The 18,753-nt window shown below is 33.3% G+C and overlaps 1 protein-coding gene across 1 annotated transcript; it reads right to left on the bottom strand.

Annotated features, from left to right (window-relative positions):
• Window positions 1-13,192: 13,192 nt before the first annotated feature.
• On the bottom strand, window positions 13,193-17,418 carry LOC145564154 (kinesin-like protein KIN-10A). The gene is made up of 6 exons (XM_081624491.1): window positions 16,392-17,418; window positions 15,756-15,911; window positions 15,541-15,648; window positions 15,087-15,197; window positions 13,592-14,959; window positions 13,193-13,505 (listed from the first exon to the last, which is right to left on the bottom strand). Exons 1-6 carry the CDS (start codon window positions 17,034-17,036, stop codon window positions 13,230-13,232), a joined length of 2,664 nt encoding a protein of 887 aa, XP_081480617.1. The 5' UTR covers window positions 17,037-17,418; the 3' UTR covers window positions 13,193-13,229.
• Between the last annotated feature and the right edge of the window lie 1,335 nt (window positions 17,419-18,753).

The raw sequence follows: 18,753 nt of genomic DNA, 5'->3' as shown, positions 1-18,753 counted from the left end.
GATGAATTGGGTCCTCGAAAAACACAAACATTTAGATAAATTAGATTCATATACACAATTAATAGATTCTTTATCGCCTTCGTTCCCTCCCCCCCCCCCCCCCCCACCCCTCCCTTCCCTTCCCCAAATCGAAGGAGAGAAAATAAAGGAAGAAGCTAAATGGATTCTCAAATGAAGATCGACTATTGATCTCTATGAGAAAGGCTAGATCTACTGAATCGCTCCAATGAAGGGTCATATCATCTAAGTCTCTATACACCTTAAAATGTCAAATAGGCCCTCAAAACTGTAATCAAGCCAAAAATGACAATTATATATTTCAAAACTCAAAAGGCCATAAAATTTTGATTTTTACATTTGATTTATATAAGAAAAGAACAAAATCCTATAATAACCAAAAACCCCTAATTTAAAATTAAACGTCCAAAAATTCATATAGATTGAGGGTAAAAAGATATGTGAAAATTAATTTTATGATTATATTTAATTTTAATCAATTGATTAATAAAAAACCTTAACTTTTAATCAATTCAATTAAAGATCTATAAAAATGACTCTTGAAAGAAATGTTATTACACAAAAAGTTGATGGAAGTTAATTCTCCATCCTTCATTTTCATTTCATCATCACAACTATATACGTAGTATATAAAAATTAAATAAATGATAAAATTTTAAAAAATCAAGAGAAAATGATTTCATCATCACAATTATATATAAAAAATAAAAATGATAAAAAAAAAAAATCAAGAAAAAATGACATCAAGATTCAACAAAAGGTCAAATCGATTCTAATTTTTTTTGCATGAGGAGTCAACTTACCAAACCAAAAACAAGTTTTTTTTTTGTACATCATTTTTGACAAAACAAAAACAAATAAAACAAACATAAATAAAACAACATGATGAGTGTTAAAATAAAAGGAGTACGTGCTAAAATGAAACAAGAGATAAACCTCATCGCCATCGTTCTCATCAGTAGTAGAAGAGGCAGAGATAGCATAAGCGGGACTCCGGGATCGAGCGTCTCGGTGAGCAGCCATGGTGACGGTGGTGGTGGTGGTGGCTGTAAGAACAAACACTGAAAACAAAAACAATTTTATTTTAGAGAAAAGAGATTATTAGAGAGGTGGTGTGAGACAAAAGGAGTAGGGTTGAACGTTATTTATAGTGAAATGTAAACAACCTAAGAATGCTCTTTAGTGTGACTCCATTACTATTAATTCTATCCAGTTTTTTGAAACTTAATTATTTAACTTTTTGGTCAAAATTAATTTTTTTTAATTAACACCAATTATTGTAGGATATATAATCTCATGCAATAATATAATCTTCCATGATATTTGGGCTGGACTCCTCGATTGTGATCCATTTTGGTCCGATATCATCTCTGATTTCCTGGGTCTGATTATACAATCTCAATTATATTAGTCGGATAATGAACGAGTATGATTTATTTTATTACGGAGTACTTTGTGTATTTCAGTTAACCTAACGTGTTTTTTTTTTCTTTTTACGTACATATATAGTATGGGTGAAAGTACGGACTATAGCTACTACTATACGTACAATAACTTACGTAGTATTTTTAATTAATTAGTGTCAACTTGTTTGAATTATTTAATTGCAAACATTAGTATGGTGAATATATATAGAGAGAAATTGATGAAAAGAAATCTCGATTATGAGGTTTAGTGATGATCGTACTAGCTTGTTTAATGTTTATTATAAACTTTAGGAAATATGAGGAAATAATATACAATAATAATGTACTTGTATTATTTAGCTAAATAACTTCTTTTTTTTTAATTTGTTTGAGGAATTTAGCTAAATAACTTAATCAAAAAGAATTAGGCATGTAGAGAAATCATTTAATTAAATACATGCAGCATAGAAATAACAAGTATGTACAGTAAGCACACAATAATTTATTTATTTATATAGACATAGCTAGTAGCTACTACATTAGATCATATAATGTACTGGTATAATTGATCATATAATAAAATAAAGAAAGATTATTATCAGGAATTGAACAATATATATGCATGATCAAAGTAAAAGCACAAATTAAACTCTTAAATATAATTATACACGAGCTGAGATTATATTTTGATTAAATAATAATAATATAACCAGAACATACCTGCACAGCCATTTACAACTTGATCGATCATAAATCTATCACATACATGCGTTAAAATACCTAATTACTAGTACTCTAGTAGATATTATCAATGGTGGTACTGATGAGATTTGAGAAAACAGCAGAATACTGCTAAAACTCCATTAATGATTGACAAAGCTCAGCTTGATTTACAGAGGAAAAATAGAGAGAGAAAGCTTGGGAAAGAAGTTTTGTAATTCAATTGTAATGAGAATTACAGGTACAAAGCATTTATAACAACACTAAATGCAATAAGCTAAGAAGATAGAAAACGACAGAAGAAAAGTTTGTTATAACAAACTTAATCTGATGTGGCATGTGAGCTGGCAGCAGTAGTATCTTCAATACCCCCCTCAAGCTAGAGGGTGATTGAGAATCAATCAGTCCTAGCTTAGAACTGAGCTCAAGATGTTGAGAGAAAGGCAGAGACTTAGTTAACAAATCTGCAAGCTGATCAGCACTTGGAACATATGACAGCTCAATCAAACCTTCAAGGACCTTCTCCCTTGTAAAATGGCAATCAATTTCTATATGTTTAGTCCTTTCATGAAAGACAGGATTCTTTCCTATGTGTATTGCAGCCTGATTGTCACAATTCAACTTAACAGGAAGCAAATCAGAAATGCCAATCTCTTGCAGAAGTCTGACTAACCAGGCAATCTCAAAAGCCGCAACAGCCATGGCTCTGTATTCTGCTTCAGAAGAGGATTTAGAGGTAGTACCCTGCTTCTTGGACTTCCAGGATATAGGAGAAGACCCTAACAACATTATATACCCAAGCCAGTAACAGACCTTCTAGTGTTGGGACAAGCAACCCAATCAGAGCCAGAATATGCTTGGAGTGTCAGCTGAGGAGAAGCCTAGAGCAAAATGCCGTGTCAAATAGTACCTGCTACATACCTTAAAACATGTTGTAAAGCAGCTAGGTGAGGTAACCTTGGCTGTTGCATGAATTGGCTCAAGGTTTGCACAACAAAAGATATATCAGGTCTAGTATGGGTCAGGAAGTTCAAAACCAAACACCTATAAAGAACTGGATCAGGACAGAAATAACCTTCATCTTGATGAAGCTTTAGGGTGATAGGCAAAGGTGTCCTTGCTGATCTTGAAACATCCAATGTGCACTCCTGTAAAAGTTCCTTAGTAAACTTCCTCTGAGTTAAAATAATGCCTTGAGGAACATGAACCACCTCAATACCAAGAAAGAAATGCAGCCTGCCCAAATCCTTAATCATAAAGACATTGTGCAAATGAGATTTCAAATCAAGTATTGTAGCAGAACCACTCCCTGTCAAGATGATGTCATCCACATAAACAGCAACAATGGTGACAAGATCATCTGACTTCTTTAAGAACATAGAATAATCATTCTTAGATTGAAGAAATCCCTTGCTGAGCAATTCAGAATTCAATCTAGAAAACCACTGTCTTGAGGCCTGTTTTAACCCATAAAGAGACCTCTTGAGTTTGCAAACCTTCCAATCTGGATTAGGAATCCCTTCTGGAACTTTCATGTAGACTTCCTCATCCAGATTCCCATGCAGGATTGTATTATTAATGTCAAGTTGATGAAGATCCCAATGTCTACTGGCTGCCAAAAATAGCAAACACCTTACTGTAGCCATTTTAACCAGAGGTGAAAAAGTTTCTTCAAAATCTATGCCATATCTCTGAGTATATCCTTTTGCAACCAGCCTGGCCTTAAACCTTTCAATTGACCCATCAGCTTTAAGCTTAACCTTGAACACCCATTTGCATCCTATAGCCTTTTTACCTTTAGGAAGATGTACCAATTCCCAAGTATTTTTATCCATTAAGGCTTGAATCTCCTTATTCATAGCAGAAACCCACTCTGGGCTTTGAGAGGCCTCAAAATAGCTAACTGGTTCTGAAATCTTTCCAGTCTGACAGATCAAAGCTCTGTGTGGAAATGGTATGTCATCAAACACTACCAAGTTGCACCAGTGATGAGCTACACAAGTGACATAATCATTCCACCAAGAAGGTGGCTTAACAGGTCTGCTAGACTATCTTACAGAAGCCTGGATAGGAGCTGGTTGAGATGCAGAATCGGTCTGTGGACTGATGTCAGTGTGTGAAGTTTGAGTAGGTTGTGGGGTATGATTATCTGGTGGAGTTAGGTTATTTTGTGGAGTTGAGCCCAAGACAAAAGGTTCTGGAACATACAGGTCAGTGTCTAGGTTAAGGGTGTGAAAGAAGGTAAGAAAATTGGGTTGGGATTGGTATTATGAGCTAAAAAAATGATATGGTAAGTGTTTTTCATGAAATATGACATCCCTTGAAATAAATATCTTCGTGGAATCAAGGTCATACAGCTTGTATACCTTCTGTCCAGGTGGATAACTAATGAGAATACAGGGGACAGCCCTGGGATCAAATTTTGTTCTATGTGTCTTGATTGTAGAGGTTAGCGGCATAGGCACCCAAACACCCTTAGGTGATCTATGTTAGGTGTTACACCAAACAGCTTTTCATAAGGACTGAGGAATCCAATAGAACTCAAAGGCATCCTGTTGATGAGATGAGTTGTAGCAAGTAAACACTCTCCCCAAATAAATTCAGGAACCTTGGACTGAAAAAACAAGGCTCTTGCTGTTTCCAACAGATGCATGTGTTTTCTTTCTACTACAGCATTTTGCTATGGTGTATCAGTACAACTTTTCTGATGCACAATCCCATGTTTATGATAAAAACTCAAAATGTCACCTTCACACAATTCTTTGGCATTATCAAACCTAATACACTTAATAGATGTATTAAATTGATTTGCAACAAGGACAGCAAAATTTTCAATAGTTTTCACTGCATCAGATTTGTTTTTCATGAGAAAAGTCCATGTATTCCTAGAATAGTCATCTACAATAGTCAAGAAAAGTGTATAGCCATCATGAATTCCCTTTTTGTAAGGACCCCAAGTGTCTATGTGTAAGAATTCAAAACAAGCAGAACTTATACTCAAACTTTGTGGAAAAGGTAACCTAGTCTGCCTAACCTTAGGACACACTTGACATATGCAATCATGCTCTATATTACAGGAAAACATATCCTTAACATGATGCAACTTATTGAAAGGCATATGACCTAGTCTTAAATGCCAAAGTTTAGCCTCTTCAGAACTAGAAACAGAAATCATACCAGTCTTAACTGATTTATTCTGCTGTAGAAAATCACCACCATCATCAACAACATATAAGCCTGACTCTAGCTTACCAAGAACCAGGGAAGAATTCTTGAGAGGATCCTGAAATCACACAGGTATCATGTGTGAACTTAATGTCACAACCTAGGTCTTTGCACAACTTGTGAGTAGAAATTAAGTTGAACTGAAAACCAGGGACATGTAGAACATTTTTCAACTCAATTCCATTTTGAAATCTAACAAGTCCAATATGTTCAACAACCACTTGTTTACCATCTGCCACTGTGATTGTGTTTGGATAATCGGTGTATTTATGATAACTTTCACACAGATCTAAAGAAGAACACATATGATCTGTAGCACCACTATCAATTATCCACTTAGTATTGAAGCAAGTCAGGAGGCAAGTACCTGCTACATAAGCTGAACCAAGAGACTGCAGAGAAGTCTGTGTACTTGCATTGTTTGCACCAGCAGTAAGATCTCTAGAGAACCTTCCGAATTAACCATCTGCAAAAACTGATTATACTGGCCCGTTGAGATATGAGCAATTTCATAAGAGTTATCTTGATCATTCTCCTACTCTCCATACACTATAGCTGCAATCTTCTTTCCTTTGTACTTGTTCTGCCCAAAATTAGCTGGATAGCCAATGATCTTGAAGCACTTCTCAATTGTATGTCCTGTCATCTTGCAATGATCACAGAACAAACCAGAATTCCTTCTCATGTTTGGCACAAATCCAGCAGCACCAGAAGAGAAAGTGTGACTAGGTCTCACATGTCCTGTATTCTGAAACCTAGAATTGCCAGCAGGCCTAGGAGTTGTGAAATGCTGATTATACCTTCGACCATCAGCTGCAAAGGCCATAATGCTATTGTCATCCATCAAGCTCACTTGCCTTTGTTTCTCCTCTTGCATCAACAACCTGTAAGCAACTGAAATGTTTGGGAGAGGTTGCATCATCAGCAGATTAGTCCTCACACCAGCATATTTACCATCTAACTTCATCAGCATTTGCACTAATCTTTCTTCATGTTCCTACTTCAAGATTTCCTGACTTAAATTGCAAGTGCAACCATTACAGGTGCAGACAGGTATAGGATTCACTCCATTAATCTCATCCCAAAGAGTCTTGAGCTTGGCAAAAAAACTCAGCAACAGGAGTAGAACCTTGCATCAACTCACTCGAGGTCTGTTGTAGAGTATACAATTGAGGACCAGAACTCTGAGAGTACCTTTCTTCAAGATCCTTCCAGATCTCTCTGGCAGAAGTGAAATACAGAATACTCCTAGCTATGGTACTATCCACAAAATGAAGAAGAAAACTAGTAATCATTGCGTTACAACGATCCCATGCCTGAACCTCTGACCAGAATTTGGCCTTAACAATGTTCCATCAACAAAACACAGCTTGTTTTTAGCTAAAAACGCTATAATCATACGTTGCCTCCACTCATTGTAACCGTCACCAGAAAATTTCTCAGTAATAAGAGAATTTGCAGGATTCTCCGAATGATGGATGAAATATACACTAGCAGGATCACTAGTAAGAACTAAATTGTTTGTTTTAGGCATTTTAGATTGCGGAAAAAGAAGATGAATATCAACAAATCAAGAAGATCAAACCACCGAAGGAAGAAGCAGTATCAAAATCGATCAATCATGTAATACCCCGTATTTTCATACGTATTTTCTAATTAATTAATTAGGAATTATTTTATAAAAAGGGTATTTTAGTAAATTTATTATTTGGAGCCAAAATGATGTTTGAATTTTGGCGCCAAAAGTATTTTGAAATCTAATTATTATTTCGGATAAGATTTATTATACATTTATCTCATTTTAAAAACCGGATTATTTATATATTTCGGATATTTTAATTAAAGCAAAATTATATTTTATTAATTATATTAAATGGCCGAAAATTCCCATTTATTTAGCTAGGAAATTCGGATTTTCTATGTATAGAAAATCTTATTTTCTTAGTTATTTATTGGTGAATAATTGGTATTTAATTAATTAATTATTCTATATTATTTACACAATTATTTTTATTCCTTAAACCGAGCAAAAATCTTCCTAAATACTACTAAGGAAATCCGAAAATCTGAGCTATGGAAATCTCAAGATTTTCGGCCCTCTTGTATTATTTTGGGGGAAATTATTTTGGTAAATTGTATTTTTAATTATCTCCCAAAAATCTATTATTTTCCTTAATTCTATTTTTCCATCTTCTTAATATTTGATCATCATATTTTCTTACCTTTATTCCTCTTGATTATTCCCCAAGTAATCTTCCTTGTCATATTACTTTTCATGACAAACATACCTTCCATATTTTATTATAAACAATCACCTTAATATCAAAACTTTCCATATTTCTTTTATTCACTTCTCCAAGTAATTCCATAAACCCTTCTTGCCATATTTCTTCCTACATTCTCTTGCCCTAATTCTTGCATGAGCTAGCCTATAAATACCCCTCCATACCTCTCACATTCTTCACACCAATTCTCTTCTTTTCTTCTCCTCTTTTTACACAAATCATCCCGTTTATCTTTGAAACCAATTTTCGGGCACTTCTGGTCAGTTTTTGGGGTATTGACATTTCACAAAATATTGTTCCTCTCAAAAAATCCTTGAGGTTAGGCTCAAGAATCACCCAATTCGAAGTTATAGCAAAGGAGTTACAGCCTCTGCAAGTTCTGCCTATTCTTTCCAACGCAAATCCAATTTTTCTCTTTTCTTTGGTTTCTTATCTTTTCTTCTTCTCTTCTCTTATTCAATTATTATTATTGTTATTATAGGGGATTTATAAAAATTATTATGAGTAGTTTTAATTATATAAAATCAGATTATTAATGATGTTTATGAAAATTAATTTAAAAGGTTCATGTACATATAGTTGGGGGGTTTTTAATTTAATTATTATGATTATTTGTTAACCTTATATTGATTAAGGTTATATTTATTTGTAGGGTGTGTTCGATCAAGATTCTTGAGGTTCCTTTTGTGTGCTTTTGCTAAGCAAGGATCAAGGTACGTTAGGTGGCTAGATACCTTGAAAGTGATCGGTTTGAATAAGCATGTTTGAATGATTTTATGATGATTGAATTAAATTGAATTGAATTATGATTTATGAAATAAAAGTATGTTTAAATAAGTGGTTTTAATAACTAAACTTGAGTATTGATTTTATATCATATTTTAAATAATTAAAATTATTATTCATGTTTAAAAGGTTTGATTTTGAAAGCATGTGGAATTAAATAAAAAGGAGTTTTGAATTATTATTAAAAGTTGGAATTATTGGATTTAAAGAGGATTCATTGAATTATTATTATTAATGCTTTACGAGCATGTTGGTAATCCCACTATGCGGATTTGGTTTATTGATAAGGCCTTGGACTTTGAATAACCGGGTTTTTCCTCAAGAATAGCCTTGTAATATAAGGAGACTAGCTTGGGGGGTGTGCACACTTGGGTGGGGAATTGGATTAAAAGGAATTGGTTTTAAAGGAATTGGATTTTGAAGAGGAATTGGTTATTGAATTGACTATTGATATTGATTATTGAAATTGGTTTTGGAATTTTGAGTTGGAATTATTGGTCAAATCATTGGAAATGATGGAATTGATTTCAAAAGCATGTTTGCTAATAAATTGAGTTTAATTATCTTGCACTTATCGTACTTAGCATATTTTTCTAATCCGTATTTCTTGTTTTGTTTTGATTCGCCCTGTTTACCTTAATGGTAAGCAGTGTTGACTAATTTCAGGTGGAGTCAATAATTGAGCATATGGAGTCCCGGGAATGGTTTCACCTAGATTAGGAAATGTTGGTTTTTATGTTTATTTTTTAGTACTCATGACAATGGTTACTATTTATAGTCTATTATAATAAAAGAAGAGTATCGAAGTTTTCTGCTCCGAAGTTTTGGTTTTGTTTAGTAAGTTTGAGTAGCCTTGCGTAATCACGCGGCAGTAATACGCCTAAGTCTATCTCTACGGTATAATTATATGTGTATTATACTAGTATTTCCGTAGAGGGAGATTGGGGGTGTTACAAATCAATCGAAGAAATCCAGGAAAAAATAAGCAAAACAACACTTCAAACAATTTGAATCAAAACAAAGAAATTTCATAAATCGACTAAAGAATTAACAATGGCGAAATCAAAAAGTCAATACAGTATAAAACTGACCTTCACCCGCTCTGATACCATGATGAGATTTGAGAAAATAGCAGAATACTGCTAAAACTCCATTAATGGTTGACAAAGCTCAGCTTGATTTACAGAGGAAAAATAGAGAGAGAAAGCTTGGGAAAGAAGTTTTGTAATTCAATTGTAATGAAAATTACAGGTACAAAGCATTTATAACAACACTAAATGCAATAAGCTAAGAAGATAGAAAATGACAAAAGAAAAGTTTGTTATAACAAACTTAATCTGATGTGGCATGTGAGCTGGCAGCAGTATTATCTTCAATAGGTACCGATGAAAGTTGTACGTGGAGCTAGAACTTCTATCAATTTACGTGACAATTTAAACTCCAATTAATATACATTAGGGCACATAAAAGCGGTACCATCAATTCAAAAAGCCGAACTATATATAGAGAAATTTTTAATGGATCTCTAGACAATCAAGTGAGATCAAATGACAAGTCCATTATTCTACCCATATAGAACATATGATACTCGAAGGCTTCGGTCTAAATCATATCCCCCGTACGCTTATTTTACTCATTACTTTTTTTTCTATTTATGATTTCTTGTTACCAAATTTAACTAAAAGACGGCTGTGATTCGTTAGTTGTTGTTATTTATTATGCTTTGGAACTAGGCCAATACAAAAAATTATACATGAAATCCTATTTTACACCTCCGCCCAAGTTATTTCTAACTTTATCGATATGACTTTATTTAACCAAATAACTTATTTTATGATCTTCAATTTATTATTCTTATATGAGTGTTGATTGTATCAATAGCCAATGTCATGCTCTTGACTTCAGTATTGGCCAACCCGCCAAAAATCTATTTCATACGAAGTACAATATTGAACTTTTTTTCTAATCTAATTGTCTGATAATCTGATCTGATATCTTAAATTTAACCTTATACTAATACATAAGGAGAAAATATATCAAATATTTTTTTAAAAGATTTAAATTAATGTGTATTTTCAATTATGTAATTTTTATAATTTTTCATCATAAAATTAAAGATATTTAGCGATAAAAGTAGCCCATAAACCAATAAAGTATGATATGAATTAATTTTTTTTTATCTAATTTCGCTTTTTTTTTTTTGGAATAATTTCTGATCTAATTTCTAATCTTTTTTTTTTTTGAGGAAAACGATAGAGCAATAATTTCTAATCTTATTTTTTTTATCTAATTTCTAATCTAATAATTAGGGCCCTATTCACTTCATCTTAAAAAAATAATATTCAGTAAAAATAATTTCAGTTCAGTAAAAATAAGTTCAGTTCAGTAAAATTAATTTCAGTTCAGTAAAAATAATTTCAGTTCAGTAAAATCAATTTCAGTTCAGTAAAAATCAATTCTTTAAAGAAGAAATATAATAAAAATTCAGTAAAAATAATTTCAGTTCAGCAAAAATAATTTCAGTTCAGCAAAAATAATTTCATTTCAGTAAAAATAATTTAAGTTCGGCAAAAATAATTTTATTTCAGTAAAAATAATTTCAGTTCAGCAAAAATAAGGTGAAGAGAATGGGGCCTTATTATCTTAAATCTTTTTTAAAAAATAAAAAATAAATTATAGTTTTCCCTAACATTTAAGGTAAGAAATCAAGTCCAATTTTAATGACAGCTCATCCAATCAAGTTTCTCTATATATAAGGTAAAAAATCAAGAAAACCAGCTAAAAAAATGATATGAAAATCACATAGAGCTGTAGAAGTTTGTCTAATAAGATGCCAAAAAAAAAAGGGTCAAATCAAGCATAAATCACACCTAATGGTCAATTATGTAACTCCCAAACCAAAACTGAGCCTAGAGGCCCCAGATCATTTTATACAGATACCTTTGCTTTACAGTAGATGTAACGTTTTGACTTTTTTTTTAAAAAAAAAAAAACACACATTATTTTTAAAATTAATTTTTATGGACATAGTACATTAAATAATAAAAAAAATTATAAATTATATTTTGAAAATATACATAGATATCAATTCAACAATATTTTACACAAAAAAATTATTATATTTTGTAAAAAGTGTAGTGGTGTAGTCAAAGTTCAAAGGTGAATAATGAACTAAGTTATTAAAATGTTGCATCTATCATGAAAGTTATGGAGTAATCAACAACATAATACTAAAACAGACATCAAGAATGACACGTGTCACTTCTTGGTGCTGTTTTTTCCCTCTAAATTTTTTTTTCTTTTTTAATTCACTTCCTTTAAAACAAAAAAATCACTTTATATATTATTGTGATTCACTTCCTTAAAAAAAATATTTACCAAATCATATAATTGTAATATTCACTTCCTAAAAAAGTATTCACATATTCTCCATATCTTTTACTCCGTATTTTATAAAATATTTTTTTTTTTATATATTTTTTACCTTTTGATTCGAACTCAATTCTTGTTATAAATTAAGATTCAAACTTTTTTAATTTCATTTAAAAATATGAGGATTATTTTTTGGTAGATTTTAAATTAACACTATTATTCGTTATAAAATTTTGTAAAAATCGTGCGTGACACGGGACTTAATCTAGTAGATAAATAATGCTCAAAATTTTATTTTATTTTTTTTTTAATATATGCCCAAAATTAAATCAAGTTACTCAAAACATTGCATCTAGTGTGGTCCTAAAATTCCTAATTATCCGAGGAATGAGGAGATGGAGGGATGGTTAGTTCCTCCACCCCCCCCCCCCCTCCCCGGCAATGTAATGGGGGTTCAATTCCTCATAGCACCCCTTTTCCTGTAATAGGTGGGGTGCCCCTACCCCGTAGTTTACCGTTTTAAAAAATGACCCTAGGCCCTCATGTCCCGCATTGTCGTTACTTCTTTGTCTCTATTTTTTTTTTTTTAATAGTCTTCAACTTATGTCATATGAGTAAATTAAACAATTAATTTCGCCAATTATTTACACACAGAAACTGTAAAATACACGGTATGGAGTATTAATCTCTTAAAGCAAAGTTTGATTAAAGTGTTTGATTATTGGTAAACTTTTTAAAGTTTGATTCGAAAACAGACAATGGGCAAACAAATAGAGACGAAGAGAGTACTTTATAAGTTTATAACCCACCTTCAAATACACTCGTTGTGATCTTATGGTCTATGGATATCAAGGTTGTCAACTTTTTTTTTTTTTTTTTTTTACTCTCAACTAGTTAATTGATTAAAGTATTGGATTTGAAATAAAATTTTATATGTATTACGAGTATTTAATTTGCATTTTGTAACTCGATATAAAAAATATATAAAATTTTACTGTCTCTTTTCTTACCAGTTTTTTTTTTTTTTTTTTTTTTTTTTTTTTGTGGAGTGGGGGTACACCTGTACCTCTGTGTACCCCCTAAATCCGCTACTGTCTTTAATTCTCTATATAATTCTGAAAACACATAGAAGGGAAAACGCGTATCATTTTTGATTAACTAGAGATGTTAGACTAACTAGAGAATGGAGAATGAGAGGCTGATGCAGCAACTGTATAGAGAGTAGAGAGTGTTGTATGAATAAGGCGACAGCATAAAGATCAAGGGCAGAACAGCAAGAAATGAAATGAAAGACAATGTGTAATCGAAAGGTTAGACAAAAGGAATATATATACCATTACACTTCCACTTCACATTAGTCAGTGATACAAAAGTCAGGTTGTTCATACAACAAACAAGTACATCTTATGTACCCCTTTTAATATCGACGAAGAGTTATGTAGGGAGTGGAACCCAGAGTAGAGTCTAGGCTAGGTGATATAGAAGAGTCATTAACTAGCTTCTTTGCACAAGAAACTGGAGTTGTATAAAGCTTGTTTTCCAGTGGGGTGAATGGAACAACATTAGGACTTTGAGCTCCCTTGGCTGGCCTCAAGCATGCTAAGTGTCCTCCCAGTTGGTTGTTGCATGTTGGTAATTTACTCGCGAGCAAACTATCTTCCTTTTCTTTCGAGATTGGAGCTCCAGTAGGATCCTGTCATTACATAGACATATAAAGTTATAAACATGAGATTGGTTCTTATGTAGTGAAAGAAATCAGCAATAACTTTATATACATACCCCTAGTGACAGGAAAGTAAAGTCCTGCTTATCGACACCAAGATGAATCTCGATGAGTTTCCTCAAATCAGCTAAGGTTGCATCTTTGACAACCTTAAGTTTGTTGATAAACTTTCCTGGATTTTCCTTTGTTGCCTCCCATTTAACATATACTTCAATCAGAACACCTTTGTCTTCATTATTTGCTGATGGATTGAAGTTTTCCTTCATAGGCACTGGTGTGGCATTTGGAGATGGATTGAAGTTTTTCTTCAGGGACTCCGGTGTAGCAGCAAAAGAAGGTTGAGAACGAATAGGTGGTGTCATAGGACTTTGCTCGACTGTTGATTGATCACATGGAGATTCAGGACATTGAGGAGTTCGTTGTGAAAGCTCCCTTTGATTTCCACACAAGGTGAATATGTTCTGAATCCTTGTCTTCCTGGAGGATGGAGTGAGTTGAACATCATACAGTGGCGACGTAGAGACTTTCTTCTCCTCTATAACTTTCTTTTCCACCTCATCATCCTCCAGCTTGGCCTTTTCATCCTCATCCTCGGCTTCTGCTTCTTCCTCCTCAAAAACTGTGCTCAAATATGTTTTTTCAGAAAGTATTGGAGTGAAAGAACCCTGCATCCCACTGAACAGATTCGTGGGATACTGACCTACAATTACTTCACGAGCATAAGAATCTTGATCGCCCATGTCTAAGTCCATAGACTTCTCCATTCCAGGATCTTCATCAGCATACACTTCCTTTAGCCTTTTCACAAGACCAATGCCATCTAATTCAACTCCACTTCCATCACTACTACTTCCATCCCTTGAACGAGATAGCTCAATCTCCATTTCCTCTAACTTTCGTCTCAGCATTTCAACTTCTTGTTGTTGTCTTTGTACCTTCTCTTCCATTCTCCTTTTCTCCAACTCAACATACTCATTAGCCATTCTTTGGCACTCTTCTAGCTGCTTCTCGAGTTCCTTCCTCAACGTCTGCATACGTTCATTGACCTTCTCATTGATCTCCTCTTCACTAGCACCTGACACATGTTCTCCTCCCACTTGCCCCAGCTTTGCCCTCAACTGTGAAACCTCTTCTTCCTTTTTCTGAAGCAATTTCTTTGCCTCACTGCATTCTTTCTCTCTTTGCTTGTTCTCTGTTTGTAACTTAAGAATGAACTGATCCATTGCTGTGATCCTTGATCCTAGAATCACAGTAGAAGCTGAATCCTCACCGATCTTATCTTTGACAGGAGTATGTGGACCACGAACAATGCACTTCGCTTTTGCTCCATACTCAAGTGTAGAGATTGTCTTGTGTGTCTCTTTTGGGTCAGGACTTGCACACAAGATCATCAGTATCTTGGACTTGTCATCCTCGAAAGAATCCTACAACGACATAGCAGGAAGAAAAGCACCCAATGTTCTTAAACAGTCAACAAAGCAGTAGAAAACTGCTCTTAGAGAAAACTTGAACCAATTTTGTTGGGTATAAAAACATGAAATTCTTGTATACCTGCAGAAGCATAGTTAACTTGCTGTCTCTAAATGGTACATGTGAATCACCATTAGCAATAGACTCAACAACTCTCTTCAAAGCTGTATTACCTTGATTAATCTTTGCAGTCTGCACAAGTACCAAGGACAGTAGAATTAGATCAGAGAGTATATATTCGTTACTGTTGTACCACCCTTCTTAGTACAATAAACCATGTTTCTATTTTAATCGTCCCAAAATAATTGGTCACTTTCTAAACACCGAGGAAAGTAAAATCAGATCATAGCCAGTATATATTTGTTATTGTCAATCCATCCTTCATCCTAGTATAATAAACCACATTTTTATCTTTATCAACCCAATATAATTGGTCACTTTCTAAGTATATATTAACTCATTCAGTATGACTCCAATTAAAATGTGGCCTTAACGGCTCCATTGAAGGATTTCTATAATCCTTGCTTTATATTACCTGCATTTTGGCTTCAAAGCCAACCTGACCAGCTTGTTCTATGTTCTCTGATCCTGCCATGTCGACGAGCATCAGCCTTCCACCAACAGTCGGAGCATCCAAGATTATCTGACATTATTCATAAGACAGGTAAAAGGCCATAAACTTCATAAGCCTAAACATCACATAATAGATGTTGTCAATCCTTATCATAGTAAGATATAAAACATCCATACCATGCAATGGCTCCTGGAACTTCTGTCATTGCAATTCGTGCTTCGAACAATCCTTCTCTTCTCCACCTTCTGTATCTCCTTCAGAATTTTTCCAGCCTCATTTCCAGATATAAATGTTGCATTTTTAGCCTTTTTTCCCATCACTTCTAGTTTTACCTGGAATGAGGGGTTTTATTATGATTATACCATAATTAAGTTGAAATCAGTAAGAACCTGCATTTTCTATATGATGAACCTTCATTAAGGGTTTGATCTAGTATAAAATGGCAATTCAGAGAAGCTAACACCTAATTGAAACAGAAACTAGGAAGATAAACAACCCAACAGCTTGACTAATCAAATGTAAATGCTAAATCACCAACTGCATATGATCAAGTGGAACAATACACAAATTAGACAAACAACATAAATTACAACCTTTGTTACTCGGACTCGAGTCCATGTCCAAGTGTCCAACTCGGCTAATTTAAAACTTTTCAATAAGCTTAACTCAAAATTTAGTGAAATGAAACCACAATTCACACAACATTCAACTATAAGCTAAATTAACACATTATTATCAACCTAAACAAAGCATAAATCAATAATTCAACAGAAAACAAGGGTAATTAACCAAAAACATTAAAATGATTATACCTTAGAAGCACTGCCCTTGGACCAAAGATTGAATGATCCACCATTTTTATCACAAGACAAAAGATCATAAATCTCTTCATTATAAATCTCTAACACAGAAACTTGCACAAACATCCCAACTTGTTCTTCCCCATTTTCTTTATCTCCCAAAATATCCTTCAAACTCTTGTACACAATCCCAGGTTGCTTCAAACACCCAAACATGGTATGACTCTTACCCGAACCCGTTGGACCGTACATCATTATAGTACATTTAGCCCCCATTTTAACCCCAAGTATCCTACTTTCAATAAACTTCTTGTAGAATCCATCAAGGTCATCATCCTCAGAAGATGAAACCCCATCAAGGGTAAAATCGCGGTATCCAATTTCGGTCTTGACCCTAATTGTTTGCTGATCTGGGATGATTTGGAAGAGATTAGTAATGGGTTTATCATCTTTTGATGATTCTGGAAGATTCCTGATTCTTCCAATCACTTCAACTGGGTGTTCTGCAGGTTGAGAATTAGGGTTTTGGTTAGGGTTTGGTGAAGGATGAGGAATTCTTGAAGAATTGAAGTGAAGACGTTGTTTAGATTGTGGGGTTCGGATTATATTGAAATGGGTATGATTTGATTTTGAAGATGAAGATGGGGTTGGAGCCATTGATGGATTTTGAACTTCAAATTACAGAAACCCAGATCAAAAATCAATCCAAAAAACAGAGTAATTAAAGTTGGGAAATATATCTTTTGAATTGAGAATTCAAGATTTTTTTGATTGAAATGTTGCTTAATTTGATTGAGATTTCTTGAAAATTCAATGAAAAAGATTGTTTCTTTGAATAAAAGATTGAGAATTGATTACTGAGTGAAGGGAGAGAAAGCTGGGAAGCGTGAAGGAGGGAAAGAGGAAGTGATTGTAACGGAAAGAAATTTTGCAATAGTGGAAAGAAATGAGGGTTTTGGGGGAAATGATTTTCTTGTGAATTTTGAAATTGGAACTAGCCGTTATAGAGAGGGAACCCTAACGTCTTTTTTTTTTTTTTTTTCTTTGGGTGATCTGGTTGTGATGAGACGACACCCTGGCGAGGAAATTAAAATGAAGGCCATCATCCTGATGGCTGATTCCGTGGTTCACGTCTTAAAAGAGTAGCTACTCTCTCAATTTGGGAGGCTCGACTGTTATACAGAGATTTTCGAGATTTTATTAAAATTACACGTACGATACGTAAATGTATGAATGTAAATAAAATTTGTTTATCAAATGACAAAATTGTAAATAAATGAACAATTTTGTATTAAATATGGGATCCTGCTATTAATAATTTATTTACGAAAATGTCATAATGACTGGAAATATATGTCGTTTCATTTACCATTTTGCCATTTGATAAACAAATACTACCTCCGTTTTTTTATAGTTGACACCGTTTGACTTTTACACTATTCACAAACTACACTTTGACAAGCATTTGTGATTTATAGCTACGACAAAACATAGTCAGTGCAATCTTGTTTAAATCGTCTCAAAGTATATTTTATTAATATCCACTTTTTATAATTTTACAATGTCGAGAATTAGAGATATCAATCATCAAAATAGTGCGTTGGCAAGCGTGAAAAGAGAAAGGTGTCAATTAAATAAAACGGAGGAAGTAATAAATTGACGAACTGAGACTACCTCGTTAAAATATCATCAATTTTAAAGAAAATATGAGTTATTTTAAAATAAATGTAAGTGATAATGTTTTAAGTGATAAAGATTACTTAAATCAATGAAGTTTGTTGTTTATCATATATAATTCGATCTTAAATACAACCTTCGTTTTAGATGATATGATGTGCATTACTTACTAAAAATGAAAGGTTCACATTATATGTAACAAATGTTTTTATTTCTTTAATACTCACAAACAAAAATCTGTATCAAAGTTTTTGTTGCATTTAATATGAAACGTAGGTAATATTTGTTAAACTAAAACATTGGGACGACAAAGAGGGGAGCATAACATTATTTAGGTCTTAGGAAGGAAGAATTTTAAAAACATGTGTACTTAGGGTTTGTTCCTGTTCACCTTATTTTCAATTATTTCAGATGTAATAAGTTCAGTTAAGCTCAGCTTTAATAAGTTCTGATTTGTGTTTTTAGGTACAAATTACAACTAAATAAGTTTTAATAAGGTCTAATAAATTCAATTAAGTGAAAATCAAGTGAATAGAACACATCTATTGTAGGTTTTTAAAAAGAATTTTAGTAAAAATAGTAAAATACCACAATTATCCTTCAACAAATGCTAATATCTCTAAATTCTCCATTTTTTTGAGTGGAAAATTAATTTTTAAAAAACAAAATAAACATTGCTGCAGCCAGGATTTGAACC

The sequence above is a fragment of the Chenopodium album genome, chromosome 10 (genome assembly GCF_948465745.1).
Source record: "Chenopodium album chromosome 10, dcCheAlbu1.1, whole genome shotgun sequence".
NCBI lineage: Eukaryota > Viridiplantae > Streptophyta > Magnoliopsida > Caryophyllales > Amaranthaceae > Chenopodium > Chenopodium album.
The sequence above is the reverse complement of the archived record's forward strand: the minus strand, read 5'-3'. Positions and strand labels throughout refer to the sequence as shown.

Excerpts from the sequence above, each read along its gene's own strand:
- LOC145564154 (XM_081624491.1), bottom strand. The coding sequence starts at position 17,036 with ATGGCTCCAACCCCATCTTCATCTTCAAAATCAAATCATACCCATTTC. Across the intron at positions 14,960-15,086 it reads AGTTAACTATGCTTCTGCAG|GATTCTTTCGAGGATGACAA; the intron begins GTATACAAGAAT and ends ATGTCGTTGTAG. Across the intron at positions 13,506-13,591 it reads TTACTTTCCTGTCACTAGGG|GATCCTACTGGAGCTCCAAT; the intron begins GTATGTATATAA and ends ATGTAATGACAG.